General features: G+C 57.0%; 4 protein-coding genes across 6 annotated transcripts; all 4 read left to right on the forward strand.

Moving 5' to 3' along the window:
- On the forward strand, positions 1-1578 carry LOC121660768 (hemoglobin subunit rho). Its single transcript, XM_042020263.1, has 3 exons — positions 1-435; positions 539-761; positions 1395-1578. The coding sequence occupies exons 1-3, from the start codon at positions 227-229 to the stop codon at positions 1521-1523; spliced, it is 561 nt and encodes a 186-aa protein (XP_041876197.1). The 5' UTR covers positions 1-226; the 3' UTR covers positions 1524-1578.
- A 2991-nt stretch (positions 1579-4569) lies between these two features.
- On the forward strand, positions 4570-5808 carry LOC121676163 (hemoglobin subunit beta-like). The gene is given in 4 exon segments (XM_042052745.1): positions 4570-4684; positions 4788-4945; positions 4948-5009; positions 5680-5808. Coding segments are annotated over 4 exon segments (441 nt in total). The 5' UTR covers positions 4570-4592.
- A 1790-nt stretch (positions 5809-7598) lies between these two features.
- LOC121660833 (hemoglobin subunit beta) lies at positions 7599-9253 on the forward strand. The gene is made up of 3 exons (XM_042020394.1): positions 7599-7820; positions 7924-8146; positions 9020-9253. Exons 1-3 carry the CDS (start codon positions 7729-7731, stop codon positions 9146-9148), a joined length of 444 nt encoding a protein of 147 aa, XP_041876328.1. The 5' UTR covers positions 7599-7728; the 3' UTR covers positions 9149-9253.
- A 1321-nt stretch (positions 9254-10574) lies between these two features.
- On the forward strand, positions 10575-14460 carry LOC121660575 (hemoglobin subunit epsilon). Of its 3 annotated transcripts, XM_042020081.1 has the most exons (4): positions 10575-10733; positions 11279-12822; positions 12926-13148; positions 13331-14213. In XM_042020081.1, exons 2-4 carry the CDS (start codon positions 12614-12616, stop codon positions 13505-13507), a joined length of 609 nt encoding a protein of 202 aa, XP_041876015.1. In that variant the 5' UTR covers positions 10575-10733; positions 11279-12613; the 3' UTR covers positions 13508-14213. The 3 variants fall into 3 exon arrangements, with proteins under 3 accessions (XP_041876015.1, XP_041876085.1, XP_041875938.1); XM_042020151.1 differs by lacking the exon at positions 13331-14213 and adding an exon at positions 14226-14460 and having other exon boundaries at positions 10575-12822; XM_042020004.1 differs by having other exon boundaries at positions 10575-12822.
- The last annotated feature ends 255 nt before the right edge of the window (positions 14461-14715 follow it).

Here is a 14715-nt window from a genome sequence, read left to right on the forward strand (position 1 = left end):
GATTCTAAAGGACCTCTCTGAGGGGTCTGTGCCTGCTGCAGGGATGGGTGGAATGTCCATGCCTGCGGTGAACAGACAGCCAGGGGTGAAGGAGAGGGAGATAAGAGGGTCCTGTGTCCTGAGCCAGCCTGTTAAGGGACTCACAGGGCTTTCCACACCTCACTGCAGAGTGACCACTGCACGGACAGCCTGAGCGCCCGCTGGGGACCCCCGCCCGTGCCAGCCAATGGCCCCGCTGCAGGGCCCGGGGAGGGGCTGCGGGCAGGGGATAAAAGCCCCGGCGGGGCCTGGGCTCAGCTACGGGGTCTGTGTCCTCCTGCAGCCCAGCCCAGCCGCCGCCACCATGGTGCACTGGTCAGCCGAGGAGAAGCAGCTCATCGCCAGCGTCTGGGGCAAGGTCAGCGTGGAGGAATGCGGCGCCGAGGCCCTGGCCAGGTAGGCCCAGCTGCCGGGAACCTGCCCGGCTGCACCTGGAGAGGGAAACTCTGCAGTCACGGGAGCCTTCACGCGGCTGTGCTTCTGTTGTGTCTCTCCCCAGGCTGCTGATCGTCTACCCCTGGACCCAGAGGTTCTTCTCTAACTTCGGGAACCTGTCCAGCCCCACAGCCATCATTGGCAACCCCAAGGTGCGTGCCCACGGCAAGAAGGTGCTCACCTCCTTCGGGGAAGCCATCAAGAACCTGGACAACATCAAGGGCACCTACTCCAAGCTGTCTGAGCTGCACTGCGACAAGCTGCACGTGGACCCCGAGAACTTCAGGGTGAGTTGTCCTTGGAGCTTGACCCTCTGTCCTTCCTTCCTCAGAGCACCTCAGTGCCTGGGGGATCTCAAACAGGCATAAATAACTTGTATTTTAGTTACCAAACAGGACATGGCTGACTGGAGTGGGAACTGGGGGTGAGGGGAAGGTTGGGAATTTAATGATGCAGGGTAATACTAGGCTCTGGGCTGCAAGGACAAATTTGGTGACCAACATAGGGAGATTCTGTAAAAGTTTGGGGGCTTGTGCAGGCATGGCTGGAACAAAGGAGCAGGATGTTGGCCTCTGTTTCAGCCTCTGTTTAAGCCTGGCTTTGGGGATGTAGCAGGTGGACCTCACACTGACCCTTAGCTGAAGTAGGTGTGGGGTTTCACAGCAGAAAAAGAAAAGGCAGAAAAATGTCCAGAGGCTGGAAGGCGTGAGAGGAAGCAGAGATGGAGCAGGTGGATGCTCGTGCCCACGGCCAGCACAGGGCTCCTGTCCTGCATGAGGACTCAGCTGGCAGACCTTCCCCGGGTCACAGCCCCAGGACCCACTGGGAGCTGGGGTCCTCTGGTGCCGGGGTGCTGTGCAGGGCGAAGGGGTGCCCAGCACCCTGCTGACCTGATTTCCCTCCTGCCTTCCCCTCTCCAGCTCCTGGGTGACATCCTGATCATCGTCCTGGCCGCGCACTTCACCAAGGACTTCACCCCTGCCTGCCAGGCTGCGTGGCAGAAGCTGGTCGGGGTGGTGGCCCATGCCCTGGCCCACAAGTACCACTAAAGCCTCGGGAGGCAGCTGTGTCTGTAACAGGCAATAAAAACCACATTTTCTGGAATTCTTTGTGTTGTGTGTCTCTGCGTCTGCCTGTGGGCCCTGGGCCTCTCCTCCTGGGATGTTTGCAAGGACATAACTTTATAGAGATTCACTGATTAGGCAGAAGTTTACCCCTCCATAGTTTGCTACTGATGTATTTTTAAGAAGCTGATCAAAAGCATTTTCTGCATCAGCGATGAAAACTAGTGCATCCTGATCAGAGTTTGATATCTGAAATGTGTAAGATCCCAGGAGCAGGGGATGAGGGCAGCTTTCAGACAGGATGGATTAGAGCTTTTTTTACTCATTTTGGCTTAATGGAAGCACATTTTTCAGTGGAATAGAAGGATTCTATGTAAGCATCTCAGTTTCAGCAATGCTTTTCCAGGAATGGCCTAAAAGGCAACAAGGAGAGACATGTTGGTGTCTCAAGATGATGAAACCCTTGTTTTGCAAGATTTATGAATAAATATTCTGCCTTTCGCATGATAAAGCAGGGATTTGCACTTAACCCCTCTGTCCTGCACAGCCGGGTGGGCAAAGGTCCAGCCCTGCCAGCAGCACCGAAGGGCTGGGGGAAAAAAATTAGGAAAAAAGCCCAAAATCTGGATCCAGCTTCCCTGCAGCACAGCTTCTCCTTTCACCCAGCAAATGGGCATTTCAGCAGGATTGCAGGAGGTGAGCCATCCTCAACACCTTGTTCCAGTCCAAAGCCTTGGAATTTTCCAGCACACACAAAGCAGCTGATGGTGGGTGCACCAGCAGCACCCCCAGGCCTGCTGGGGTGTCCAGAGCTGGGTCCCAAACCAGCACCCGGGGCAGAGGTGTGCAGTGGCCGGGACTTTTCATCTCAGTGTCCATATCTTGATCATTCTGTTGCTGCTCTCCTCTGGACACGTTCCAGCGGTGGTGTGGAGCATGTCCTGCTCTCTGGTCAGCACCGGGATGGTCCTGTTTTCCTGGATTAGGGATAGTGACATGGATGTGGTGCTTGTGCTGCAGAGCCAGTGTGTCCCACTGTCCCAGTGACAGTCATCCCTCTCTGGTGTGACAGAGCAAAGTTACAACTACCACCAGCCCACCTGACCCAAAACCAGGTCAGGAGAGTAGAGGAGAGCCCTGGAGGCAGGATGCCCCTGGATCCCTGGCAGTGCCCAAGGCCAGGCTGGACATTGGGGCTTGAAGCAGCCTGGGACAGTGGAAGGCGTCCCTGCCATGGCAGGAGTGGCACTGGGTGGGCTCTAAGGCCCCTTCCAACCCAAACCTTCTGGGATTTTAAAATAGGAACAAAGGCACCCTCAAGACCTGCTGGCTCAGGACACAAGGCCCTGCATATTCTGGAGGAGAGTGGAGGCTGGCCTGGCTCCAGAGCAGAGCCTGGGCACAGATGCCACTGCTGCTGATAAGGGCTGTGTAAAGCTTGGTGGGGACACTGCTGCAATCAGGGACCAATAAGTTCTGCTTGGGGCAGAAAGGCCCTCACTGGAGCTGCCTTTGGCCCTTGTTGGGATGTTTGTCTCCAAAAGGGAAGGGTCTTGTCCATGGAAGGGGGCAAGTGTGTGGCCAAGACTTGAGCATCCTGGTCTAGTAGAAGGTCCCCCACCTATGGGGGGGGGGGGGGAGGCGCAGTGGAACAAGATGATCTTGAAGATCCCTTCCAGCCCAAACCATTCCATGATCCTATGATTCCCTGAGTTTGGAGATCTTCCTCTCACAGCAAAGGGAACAGCCAACTGGAAGGATACTTGAGGGAAGGGTCCTGAGCGCAGTGAAATCCATCACAGGCTGACAGCAGGGCCCAGTTTTCTGCCTGGGGACCAGCTGGCAATAAGGTGTCAGGTGTTGCTGGGGTTGCACTGGGGGAAAGGAGATTTCCCTTTGACTCTGCAGACTCAAAAAGAGCTACAGAAATTGCCCCTGCTCAGCACATTGTGAGGAACATTTCCCCTCCCAGCCTGTGTCCCCAGAGAGCTCCCTCAGCAGGCAGTTCTTGTGCCAGGAGCTCCCAAAACCTCCCAGCCAGGTCGCTGCCCCCAAGGCAGAAAGCAGGGCATTTAAAACCCACCTAAAATTAACTCTTTCTTGTAAAAATGGGTGAGGTGGAGGGACCCTCTGGAGAGTGCCAGGGTGAGCCCAAGGCTGGGACTCTCTGGGCTGTGCTGCCTTTGGTTTTTGCCAGGTCTCACAGGGTCCAGGACTGCTCAGAGCTGGTGCTGTCCTGGCCAGGCTCACCCTGCCCCTCACAGGCACTTGGGGGCTGTATCTGCCTCACTGGGAGCTTGTGTCACTGACAGTGTCATGGCCCAGTGCCCGCTGCTGCACACAGCCTCTGGGCCGCCAGCCCAGCACTGCAGACTCCCTAAAAATTTTTCCATGGCTCGCTAATCTTCAAATTTAGAAGCCCTCGGAATTCTTTCTCAGGGAGTTTAAACTTATGTTTTTAGCTTATGTCAGCTGGTAAGTGCCCCGTGGCACTGATGCAGCTGCTGGAGAGGCTCTCTGGATGCCCAGGGAAGCTCTGGCTGCCCTGGAAGTGTCCAAGGCCAGGTTGGAGCAGCCTGGGACAGTGGAAGGTGTCCCTGCCCATGGCAGGGGGTGGCACTGGATGGGCTTTAAGATCCCTCCCAACCCAGACCAGTCTGGGATTCCATGATTCCATGTGCAAAGCACTTTGGAGGATTCACTTGGCAGGACGGGATGATGTTCCCCAGGAGGGACACATGGCCTGTGCCACCCTGCAGTCCCAGAGCCGGGCTGGAGCCGTGCTGGCAGCTCCACCTGTGCTCGGGGCTGCACATGGGGGTGAGGTGATGGTTGTCCACTCAAAGACAGAGGGAGAGAGGGCCTCTTTCCCCCTTGGACAGCATCCAAAACCACTGTCTTTCCCTGTGCAGCCCTGCTCCCTCCCCAGCCCCAAGCAGGGGCTCGGTGAACTGAGATTAGGCCAAGGCATGTATAAAAATCCCTGGGGCAGCCTCTGGAGCCACATCCTCGGCATTGTTTAGGGAAGTCCTGGGCAGCCCCTGTGCTGACACCATGGTGCAGTGGACAGCCGAGGAGAAGCAGCTCATCACCGGCCTCTGGGGCAAGGTCAACGTCGCCGAGTGCGGTGCCGAGGCCCTGGCCAGGTAGGTCCAGCTCCTGGGAACCTGCCCGGCTGCACCTGGAGAGAGGAACCACTCCAGTCATGGGAACATCAATGTGACTGTGTCTGTTTGTGTCTCTCCCCAGGCTGCTGATCGTCTACCCCTGGACCCAGAGGTTCTTCGCCTCCTTTGGGAACCTGTCCAGCCCCACGGCCATCATTGGCAACCCCATGGTCCATGCCCATGGCAAGAAGGTGCTCACCTCCTTCGGGGAAGCCATCAAGAACATGGACAACATCAAGAAATGTTTGCTCAGCTGAGCAAACTCCACTGTGACAAACTGCACGTGGACCCCGAGAACTTCAGGGTGAGCCATGGGCAGAGGCTCCCAGGCTCTGGAGGTGTTTTGGGGCCTCGGAGGGGTCTGACAGTCAGTGAGACCTTGAGAGAAACCCTGGGGCTGCCTGAGAGCCTGCTGAGGGTAGGGGCAGTGGAGGGGAAAGGAGAGTCATATTTGGGGGGAACAGAGAGGAGTTATGGGGCTGGGATCTGTGAGAGGAGGGAGCCAGGCAGGTGAGGCGAATGCGGAGAAATGCAGAGACAAATGTGTCCTGGTCAGAAGAAACATCCTGGTGCAGCCAGAAGGGAAGGAACTGAGACGGGGTTTAGAGGGAAGAGCTGAGCTTGGCTGTGATGGAGTGGGTAAACCAGAAGGGAAAACAAGCACAGCCACTTTGGCAGGAGGGTTCTGAGCCCAGGGACAGCCAGGGTGGGTAGGGATGGAGAAGGGAAGGGGTAAACTCAGTAGAAGCCAAGGGAGGACACTGCACAGCAGGCAAAGGAAGGTGCTGGAGGGAGGATCCAGCACACCCAGGGATCCTGGTGCATGCCAGCTGTGCCAGGAGCCTGGTGCCCTGCACGGGGCTGGGATAAATCTGCTCCTTGCTTGCTGTGAACTCCCCAGTGACCAGAGTGGGATGGTGGGGAGGGAGGTGGGGGCAGCGCCGGCTGACGGCTTCTTCTCCCTCCACTGCCAGCTCCTGGGTGACATCCTCATCATTGTCCTGGCTGCCAACCACGGCAAGGAACTCTCCCCCTCCTGCCAGGCCGCCTGGCAGGAGATGGTCTGTGTGGTGCCCCACGCGCTGGCCCACAAGTACAACTGAGCCTCCTGGGATCCTTCCTGCCTGGAGACACTCCTGGGGAATCCTCCTCGGGTTCTGCTGGGCTCTACTCACCAAATAAACACCAACTGCTCCAGCCACGAGGAGATGTCTGGTTCTTTGTGGGAATGGGGAGGGGACACGGGGGCCTGGGGAAGCAAATGCTCACAAACATGGGATAACATGAGCCATGATCTCATTCATGCAAGTGAAACTTGTCTAAGATGGAGAGCCCAGGCGAGTGTTCAGGACAAAACCCAAATAAACACCACAAAAACCAAACAGAAACACTCTGGCACTTTTTTGGAGACATCAGGTAACACTGTTTGTTTAATGTTTTAAGACTTTCACAGAGTGAGTGGAGTAGAACTGTACGAAAATGTGCAGTGGGAGAAGTGTCAGGGAGACTGGGGCCATCGCTTGTAACTTCCTGCATGTGGGGTTTTGTCGGTTTGGGGTTTTTTTTAAAGTTGTTGTAATTCTTAGGTTAGCAAAGGCAGAATGTAACAGACACAACCATCAAGACTGGGTTGGATGGGACTTGGAAAAAACCTGGGCTAGTGGAAGGTGTCCCTGCCCATGGCAGGGGATGGGACTGGATGAGATTTAAGGTCCCTTCCAGGCCAAGCCAGTCTGGGATTCTGTGATTCCATGAAACACCCCAGTGTTGATTGCAGAGGACTGGGGAACTGCATCACCACCAGGCCTGGCCCAGGGTCCTTTGGCCAAGCCCCCTCCTGCAGTGAGCAGGAACAAACACAAATGCTTTGCTCCAAGGTCACCCAGGCCCCACCAGGGCATTCCTGAGCCCCATGAGCTCCATCCCTGTCCCCTGCATCCCACCTCACCACCTTCAGCTGGGCACAGGAGCAGAAGAGCAGCCCCAGGTGACCCAGCTGCCTCTCCCACCTCTCAGGAGCACCACTGACCATCCGGCTGCTGAACCCCTGTGTCGGGCACTGTCTCAGGCTGCACAGCTGTGCAGATGTTTTTTCCTCCTGGAAAGGGAGGTCAGGCCTTGGCAGGGGCTGCCCAGGGAGGTTTGGAGTGCCCATCCCTGGAGGTGTCCCAGGAAGGGCTGGAGGTGGCACTCAGTGCTCTGGGCTGGGAACAAGGTGGGCATGGGGCACAGCTGGGCCTGGCTGGGCTGGGAGGGCTTTTCCAGCCTCAGGGATCCTGGGATCCTGTGATTCCAGTATGCCCAGTCTTTGTACCTCTCCTCATGCCCTGTGAGCCAACACCCTGCAGGCAGTTGGTTTGCCCAGGGCTATAACATCTCCCTTCCAGCCTTGCCTGAGCTTTGCCCAGAGGTTCTTTGAGGAAGGAGCTCCCTCTTGGCTGCAAGGCCTTGCCGTGGTTTTAGCAGTGTCATCCTGAAGTTATCAAACTCTTAAAGAGCTGGTGGGAAAGAAAAAGGGAGAACCCAAAGCCTGACAGGTCCTGCAAGAAGAGGAGAAGGAGAAACTGGTGCATTCAGAGGGAGAACCCAAGAGGCCCAGGTCTGAGTCTCCTGCCTCAGGGGCTGGCATCATCCAAGGGGCACCAGGCCTGTCACCTTCCCTGGGGAGCTGCTGCAGAACTTGCAGGGAGCCGTGCTGGGACTTCGCGTGGAGATAATGCCACCATCCAGCAGGGCTGGAAATCAGAGACAGGGGAGGGCGGGTGGCCAGCCAAGCCCGGCGCTGGATCTGGGCATCTTGCCCTGGAGCCCCACCCTGATGTTGGGTCCCCTCCCCTGGGGTGCCAGGGCTGCGGGGCCCCCCCGGGGGCCCAGCCAATGGAGGGGTGTACAGGGGAGAGGAGGGGCCCAGCACAGTGTATAAAAGCGGGGACGGGGAGAGCGGCTCACCAGAGTGCGATCCTTCGGGAGCAAGAGCCCAGCCTTCCTCCGTACCTGCCACACGCAACCCTCCTGCCAACACCATGGTGCAGTGGACAGCCGAGGAGAAGCAGCTCATCACCGGCCTCTGGGGCAAGGTCAACGTCGCCGAGTGCGGTGCCGAGGCCCTGGCCAGGTAGGTCCAGCTCCTGGGAACCTGCCCGGCTGCACCTGGAGAGAGGAACCACTCCAGTCATGGGAACATCAATGTGACTGTGTCTGTTTGTGTCTCTCCCCAGGCTGCTGATCGTCTACCCCTGGACCCAGAGGTTCTTCGCCTCCTTTGGGAACCTGTCCAGCCCCACTGCCATCATTGGCAACCCCAAGGTGCAGGCCCACGGCAAGAAGGTGCTCACCTCCTTCGGGGAAGCTGTCAAGAACCTGGACAACATCAAGAACACCTTTTCCCAGCTGTCCGAGCTGCACTGCGACAAACTGCACGTGGACCCCGAGAACTTCAGGGTGAGTTGTGCCCCTGACGTGCCCTCCCCACTGCAGTGTCTCCCCTAACCCTGATCCCCACCAGGAGAGGGATTCACCCCAGAGAGGGCAGTGCGGGAGGAAGAGGGGGTGGTGGTTGGCATGAGGGGGAGATGCAGAGGGACGGAGAGGGAAGGGACCCAGTGCAGCCTGGTGAGAAGGCACCGCACAGCCTGAGAGGTGACAGGGGCTGTGTGGAGGGGCTGAGCGAGGGCAGACGGGGGACAGGAAGGGGAGGACGTGGTTTCAGTGCGGGATTGGAGGGGGAGAACAAAGCAAAAGCAGGAAGAGGTTTGAGCTGAGGGGGAAGAGAAGGAACAGAGCAAAGCTTGGCACAGAGGAGAACAGAGAAATGAGTGAGGAGCAGGAGATGGCAGCTGGATGCCAAAACCAAGAGGATCTACAGAAAGAAAACTTTGGCTGAGAGTGTCTCAGTGGGGAATTAACCCCAATATTTGTCCCCGGGCTGGGGCTGGCAGAGATCCCCCTACATCAGCATGAGCTCGTTGTTTGTGCCAGGGTGCTGTGCGGGGCCAAGCGCTGGCTCCTGCTGCGCTGGGAGCTCGTCTGGGTCTTCTGCCTGGGAGAAACCCCAAAACAAAGCCAGAAGGGACAAAGAAAAATGTAATCCAAAAAAACTGTGGGGAATTTTTGGTTGCTCTTTCCATATGGTAGCAGAACCTGAACCTTTAGAAAAAGAGCAGAGACCAAATTTAAGGTGACTCTTAAAAAGCACTTGTTTTTAAGAGGTTTTTAAGACTGCAGATTTCCTGGGGGCTTCCCTGGGTGTAATGTGAGTGCTTGTGTGGGGATGTACCGGGCATTGCTAACCTGAGGGTGCTCTTGTCCCCACAGCTCCTGGGTGACATCCTGATCATCGTCCTGGCCGCCCACTTCGGCAAGGATTTCTCTCCCGACTGCCAGGCTGCCTGGCAGAAGCTGGTGCGTGTGGTTGCCCACGCTCTGGCCCGCAAGTACCACTAAAGAGCCGCAGGAACGCCCCGGCAGCACCCTCGGTGTCCTGCACCCGCTGCTGTGCTGGAGCCAACAGCTTCTAACAGCCAAATAAAGCTCATCCTGTGAAGTCTCCACTGCGTCTGTGTGTTCCTGAGGGCCTGGAGGGCTTGGGGGGGCAGCTGGGCTGGGCTGTCAGCTCGAGCAGGGTTCCAGAAAATACCCCCTGCCTTTGTTCTGGGTGGTTTTGGTGGTTTGTGTGGGATTTGCCTCTGGAAATTGTGCTTTTGGGATATCGGGTTGATAAAGTCCTGCCACCCCCGGGGTCACACACCGGGGACTTTGCACGGCGGAGCTACCCAGTATTTTACTGTAAAACCTGCATGTCTCTCCTAGACAAGGAAAATTGAGAGGATTCATATTTTTCTGGGGGGAGGATAAACAAATTGAAGACTTTAATCTACCCTGGCTCATCCCTGGCATAAAACCTACCCAAAATCAGCTGAGTCACGCAGGCCCAGCAGCCAGCTGGGTGGGGGCAGGTTTTAGATAAACATTTTGCTATCGAGGCCTGTCCAGACTTTGTTTATTCACATCCCTCCCACCCTGAGCCGCCCACTCTGCAATTTGGAGGGGGCCCGATCCTGCCAAGAGCAGCGACTTAATTTCCTGGATGCGCGTTTTGGGTGGGTTTAGGTGTCTGCAGAGCAGGACTCCTTCGGGTAGGGTTTGTTCTTGGCATGGGAAGCACATCTGAACAGAGCATGATGCAGCAAAAGCAATGCTTGGCCGAAAGGATGTGGTCATTTCTAAGGGAAATGACCTGGGCAAAGCTATTTATCCCAGGATTTCTGACACCCAGTTTGCACTGTGTTCTGTCTCTGCCTCACCCACATCTCTGGGCACTCCACTCTCTGCCCCTGACCCACAGGAAGGTGTTAGAAGCCCCCTGTGATCCATAAATGCCATTTCTCAGTCATGTCACCCAAAGAAAGAGGCATTCTGTTCCCGGCATCAAGGCACACCCTGAGAAGGAGAGAAGATGACTCGCAGCAAGTCCCAAAGAGTTTTTCTCCCTGCAGGGAGACTGGGCAGTCACAGAGTCACCAAACCCCAAATTCTACGTGACTTTTCATAGGCTTTGTGACAGATATTAATAGTTTCCTATGAACATGATTGATCTTCAGGCAGAAATGAGTGAACTGCTTGAATAAGTAGGTCTCCTCCTGCAAGCGAGGTGTCTGGGGATAGGAAGGACAACACAGTTAGAGAGGGACCGGGGACAAGGGCAGGAGGGACAGGAGCCAGGGAATGGCTTCCCAGTGCCAGAGGGCAGGGCTGGATGGGAGATTGGGCAGGAATTGTTCCCTGGGAGGGTGGGCAGGCCCTGGCACAGGGTGCCCAGAGCAGCTGGGGCTGCCCCTGGATCCCTGGCAGTGCCCAAGGCCAGGCTGGACATTGGGGCTGGGAGCAGCCTGGGACAGTGGGAGGTGTCCCTGCCATGGCAGGGTTGGCACTGGATGGGCTCTGAGGTCCCTCCATCCCAACCCGTTCTATCCTTCCATGATCCTACAACCCGAGCAGACCTCCAGGCTTCTGGCATTCCCTGCACCTGGTGAGACACGGCACAGTGGGAACAGCCCTCGCTGGTGCTGCCTTGTGGCTTCATTCCCATCTCCATTCCCAGCTGGGGATGACACCCTGCTCCGGGTGCCCCCAGCACACACATCCTGTGGGATGTCCTCTCCCCATGCTGCTTTTCCTGCTCCCATTCCATGATGTCAGAACATCCCTGTGGGTGCCAGTACCCCTTGGGTGGTGCCCAGCGCAGCACTGGCAGCACCCAGGTCCCGGTGGGGCTGATAAGGGGGTGCAGGAGGGTGGGCACTGGTGGTAGCCTGGTGGCCTTTTCCCTGCATATTCCCCCTTCCTGCCTGTGCCAGGCTGAGCTCAGCTTGATTCGTCATTGTGGTCCAGCCCCCAGCTGTGGGGACTGGATTTACTGGAGAAAAGGCAAATGTAAGCGAATCTAATGAAGATTATTCATTCCTATTCCACTAAAAAAAAATCTACAGCTGGAGTGGGAAAAAGATATTGTTAGGCTAGAGACCTCCCTTGCTACTTTCTTTCTTTTGATTGCTTTTCCTGCCATATTTTCAGTGCAGAAGACACTTAGCAGGAGATGGCCCCTGGAGGAAGTGCCGAAGTCTGAGAGGAGCTGGGTTAGCCCTGTGGCTCTGCTGCAGCCTGGTCACCTCCTCACCTGTCCCCAGCCCAACAGGACCCAGCAGCTCTTCCTTAGCCCAGTCCAAATCCTCTGGAAAACAACAGGAAAACAGTGCACTGGCCCTGGCACCTTGGGATCAGGATCAAAACCCCTGTGCTGATTTTAGCAAGAACGGCATTTCTTGGGATTTATGCAGAAAACAAAAGAGCAAATCTCCCCAGGGCACTGCTCCTGGTCAGAGTGCTTCACCCCGGCAATGCTCCAGGGTGTGTCAGGGGAATCCAAACATCCCTCCAGGAGAGCCTGGCCTGGCTGAATGTGGCAGGGGAATGTGGAACCTGGCAGACTCAGAAGGGGCAGGCCCTGGGCTCCCCCACAATCTGGACATCCCTGAGCTGAGCTTTTGTTGTTTTTAGAGCCCACAGCAGAACCTGCAGCAACAAATGTTGTGTTCCAAGCCTGTTTCACTGCTCTTTATGGACGTGGCTGAAAGCAGGAACGGGCTGATCCTGTTTGGCCCCCCCTCCCCACCCACAGCACTGCATCGGGCTGGTCCTGTCATGTCTGAGGGGACAACACCTGGGTGGGCCTCACACGGCATGGATGAGCTTTAGAGTCCTTCCAGAGCAAACCATTCTGAGATTCTGTCTTAGAATATCTTGAATAGGAAAGGACCAACCAGCCACAATAGTTGAAGTCCAGCTCAGAAGTTGGACTCCAAAGTCCAACTATGATTCCTCCTGCTCCGTAAGGCACAAATAAATCAAAGAGGTCAAGTTCTGTTACAGGAGGACAATAATGGGGTTAATGCAGATGTTGGCTGCAGAGCCTGAGCATCCTCTGAGCAGCTCCAGCACAGCTCCCATGGTGCAAGGACACCCAAGCCGCTGGGCAGGGCAGGGGCTGCAGGGTTTGCTGGGGGCAAACCCCTCTGTGTGGCTCTGCCACAGGCTGTATGTCAGCCTGAACATTCATCACTTCACTGGTGCCAGGCAGAGCCCAGCATTCAAAGAGCTGAGGCACAAGGCTCACTGGCCCACAGGTCACAGCCCTGAGCCCCTGCCCATGGTCAGTGGTGATGGACCATTGCTGGGGTTCCTGCAGCCCTTTACCCGCAGGGGGCCCGTGCTGGAAGGTGAAAGAACTGCCCTCACAGACGGGAAGGGATAAAGCTCTGGAGCTCAGGATAACCAGAGGCCCCTTCTCGGGTGCCACGCCCTGGCCATGCCCCCCTGCTCCCCGCTGGGGACCCCCGCCCGTGCCAGCCAATGGCCCCGCTGCAGGGCCCGGGGAGGGGCTGCGGGCAGGGGATAAAAGCCCCGGCGGGGCCTGGGCTCAGCTACGGGGTCTGTGTCCTCCTGCAGCCCAGCCCAGCCGCCGCCACCATGGTGCACTGGTCAGCCGAGGAGAAGCAGCTCATCGCCAGCGTCTGGGGCAAGGTCAGCGTGGAGGAATGCGGCGCCGAGGCCCTGGCCAGGTAGGCCCAGCTGCCGGGAACCTGCCCGGCTGCACCTGGAGAGGGAAACTCTGCAGTCACGGGAGCCTTCACGCGGCTGTGCTTCTGTTGTGTCTCTCCCCAGGCTGCTGATCGTCTACCCCTGGACCCAGAGGTTCTTCTCTAACTTCGGGAACCTGTCCAGCCCCACGGCCATCATTGGCAACCCCAAGGTGCGTGCCCACGGCAAGAAGGTGCTCACCTCCTTCGGGGAAGCCATCAAGAACCTGGACAACATCAAGGGCACCTACTCCAAGCTGTCCGAGCTGCACTGCGACAAGCTGCACGTGGACCCCGAGAACTTCAGGGTGAGCTGTGTGTGCAGTCCCAGCCCTTCCCTGGGCTGTGTGGGGAGAGCCAGACTTTGCTGCTGCTCTGTCCAGGGACATTTTCTTGGGCTGGTGGGGGAAGAATCCCTGTGCAATACCCAAGAGGGGTGATGGTTTGTACCAGGTTTTTGCAACAGTGTCTGTGACTTTCTCCCTAAAAGGTCCCATTTCTGGTGCCAGCACAGCACCAGGGAGGGAAGGTATGGAGAGTTGGTTACCTGGAGGAGATCTGGCTGTGGAACGACCCCAGGGGAAGGTGCAGCCTGGGCTGGAGGAGTCAGAGCAGAGGGAAGCTCAGCAGAGCATTTCAGGAACTCCAAGCTCCCACAGCAAGATAGAACCAAGGAGCAGGGTCCTGCCTTCCCCGGCACCAGGCGTGGGACACTCCCCCCTTCTCCAGCACTTTTATTTAAAAATGGATCATTGTCTTCATTTATGTCTCAAGACAAAAAGAAAAAAAAACAGTGTTTTTCAGGGTGGGTCTCAGGCCAAATCCAAATGTTTTAGCATTGTAAAAATGGGGAAATAGTTGAAGGTTCTTTCTGGTTTTATTTTATTTTATTTCATTTTATTTTATTTTATTTTACAAATATTGTTTTCCCAAAACCCAGAGCTTTCTGTGGAAAGACTGAGGATTCTGTTGCCTCAGGGAACAGGGAGTGAGCCATTCCCACTCATGGACCAGGGGCTGAGGAGGAAAAGGAGGAGGAGTGTGCAGTGTGTGAGGTCCTTTCAGGAGGGCAATTCCACCTCAGGGAGAAGCTGGGGAAGGAAACCTGTGGGCTGCAGGTGGTGTCTGGGGGGTGGACAGGAAGGAGAGGGACTGGGGAGGGGGAAAATCTGCAGCAGCAAAAGTGGGGAAAGGTAAAGGAGAAGCTGTTTGGAGCCAAAGGCACGGCAGGACACAGGAGGGTGGTGGAGGGGCCTCCAGTGACAGCAGAGCCTTGGTGGCAGCGGGTCCGGCCGGGATGTCCCGAGCTCCCTGATCAGCTCTGACTGACCAGCAGCTCCCAGCAGCACTGACCCTGACCCTGCCTGTGCTCCTATCTCCTCCAGCTCCTTGGAGACATCCTCATCATTGTCCTGGCTTCCCACTTCGGCAAGGATTTCACCCCTGCGTGCCAGTTCGCCTGGCAGAAGCTTGTCAGTGTCGTGGCTCACGCTCTGGCCCGCAAGTACCACTGAACAGCCCGGGAAGAGCAGGAGCCCCGGCGCACTGCCAGCCCCTGGGCACGGGGAGCGGCCCGCTGGGAGCCCCTGACCACAAATAAACCCTCCAGCGGCTCACCTGCGACGTGTCCCTGTGTCTGTGCTGGGGAGGGGGGCCGGGGGCTGTCCCGGGGCGCGGGGCCATCCCCGTGGGTGATTCCCGGTCTCCCAGGGCTGGGCACACGGAGATTCCCTAACTCCAGGGCTGGGCACACGGAGATTCCCTAACTCCAGGGCTGGGCACACAGAGATTCCCTAGCTCCGGGGCTGGGCACACGGAGATTCCCTAGCTCCGGGGCTGGGCACACGGAGATTCCCTAACTCCGGGGCTGGGCAC

Source organism: Corvus kubaryi, unplaced genomic scaffold, assembly GCF_017639235.1.
Source record: "Corvus kubaryi isolate FWS band 111438036 unplaced genomic scaffold, C.kubaryi_AGA036_p1.0 114, whole genome shotgun sequence".
Taxonomy (NCBI): Eukaryota; Metazoa; Chordata; class Aves; order Passeriformes; family Corvidae; genus Corvus; species Corvus kubaryi.

Excerpts from the sequence above, each read along its gene's own strand:
- LOC121660768 (XM_042020263.1), top strand. The coding sequence starts at position 227 with ATGGCCCCGCTGCAGGGCCCGGGGAGGGGCTGCGGGCAGGGGATAAAA. Across the intron at positions 436-538 it reads GGCGCCGAGGCCCTGGCCAG|GCTGCTGATCGTCTACCCCT; the intron begins GTAGGCCCAGCT and ends GTCTCTCCCCAG. Across the intron at positions 762-1,394 it reads TGGACCCCGAGAACTTCAGG|CTCCTGGGTGACATCCTGAT; the intron begins GTGAGTTGTCCT and ends TCCCCTCTCCAG.
- LOC121660833 (XM_042020394.1), top strand. The coding sequence starts at position 7,729 with ATGGTGCAGTGGACAGCCGAGGAGAAGCAGCTCATCACCGGCCTCTGG. Across the intron at positions 7,821-7,923 it reads GGTGCCGAGGCCCTGGCCAG|GCTGCTGATCGTCTACCCCT; the intron begins GTAGGTCCAGCT and ends GTCTCTCCCCAG. Across the intron at positions 8,147-9,019 it reads TGGACCCCGAGAACTTCAGG|CTCCTGGGTGACATCCTGAT; the intron begins GTGAGTTGTGCC and ends TTGTCCCCACAG.
- LOC121660575 (XM_042020004.1), top strand. The coding sequence starts at position 12,614 with ATGGCCCCGCTGCAGGGCCCGGGGAGGGGCTGCGGGCAGGGGATAAAA. Across the intron at positions 12,823-12,925 it reads GGCGCCGAGGCCCTGGCCAG|GCTGCTGATCGTCTACCCCT; the intron begins GTAGGCCCAGCT and ends GTCTCTCCCCAG. Across the intron at positions 13,149-13,330 it reads TGGACCCCGAGAACTTCAGG|GTCCCATTTCTGGTGCCAGC; the intron begins GTGAGCTGTGTG and ends TCTCCCTAAAAG.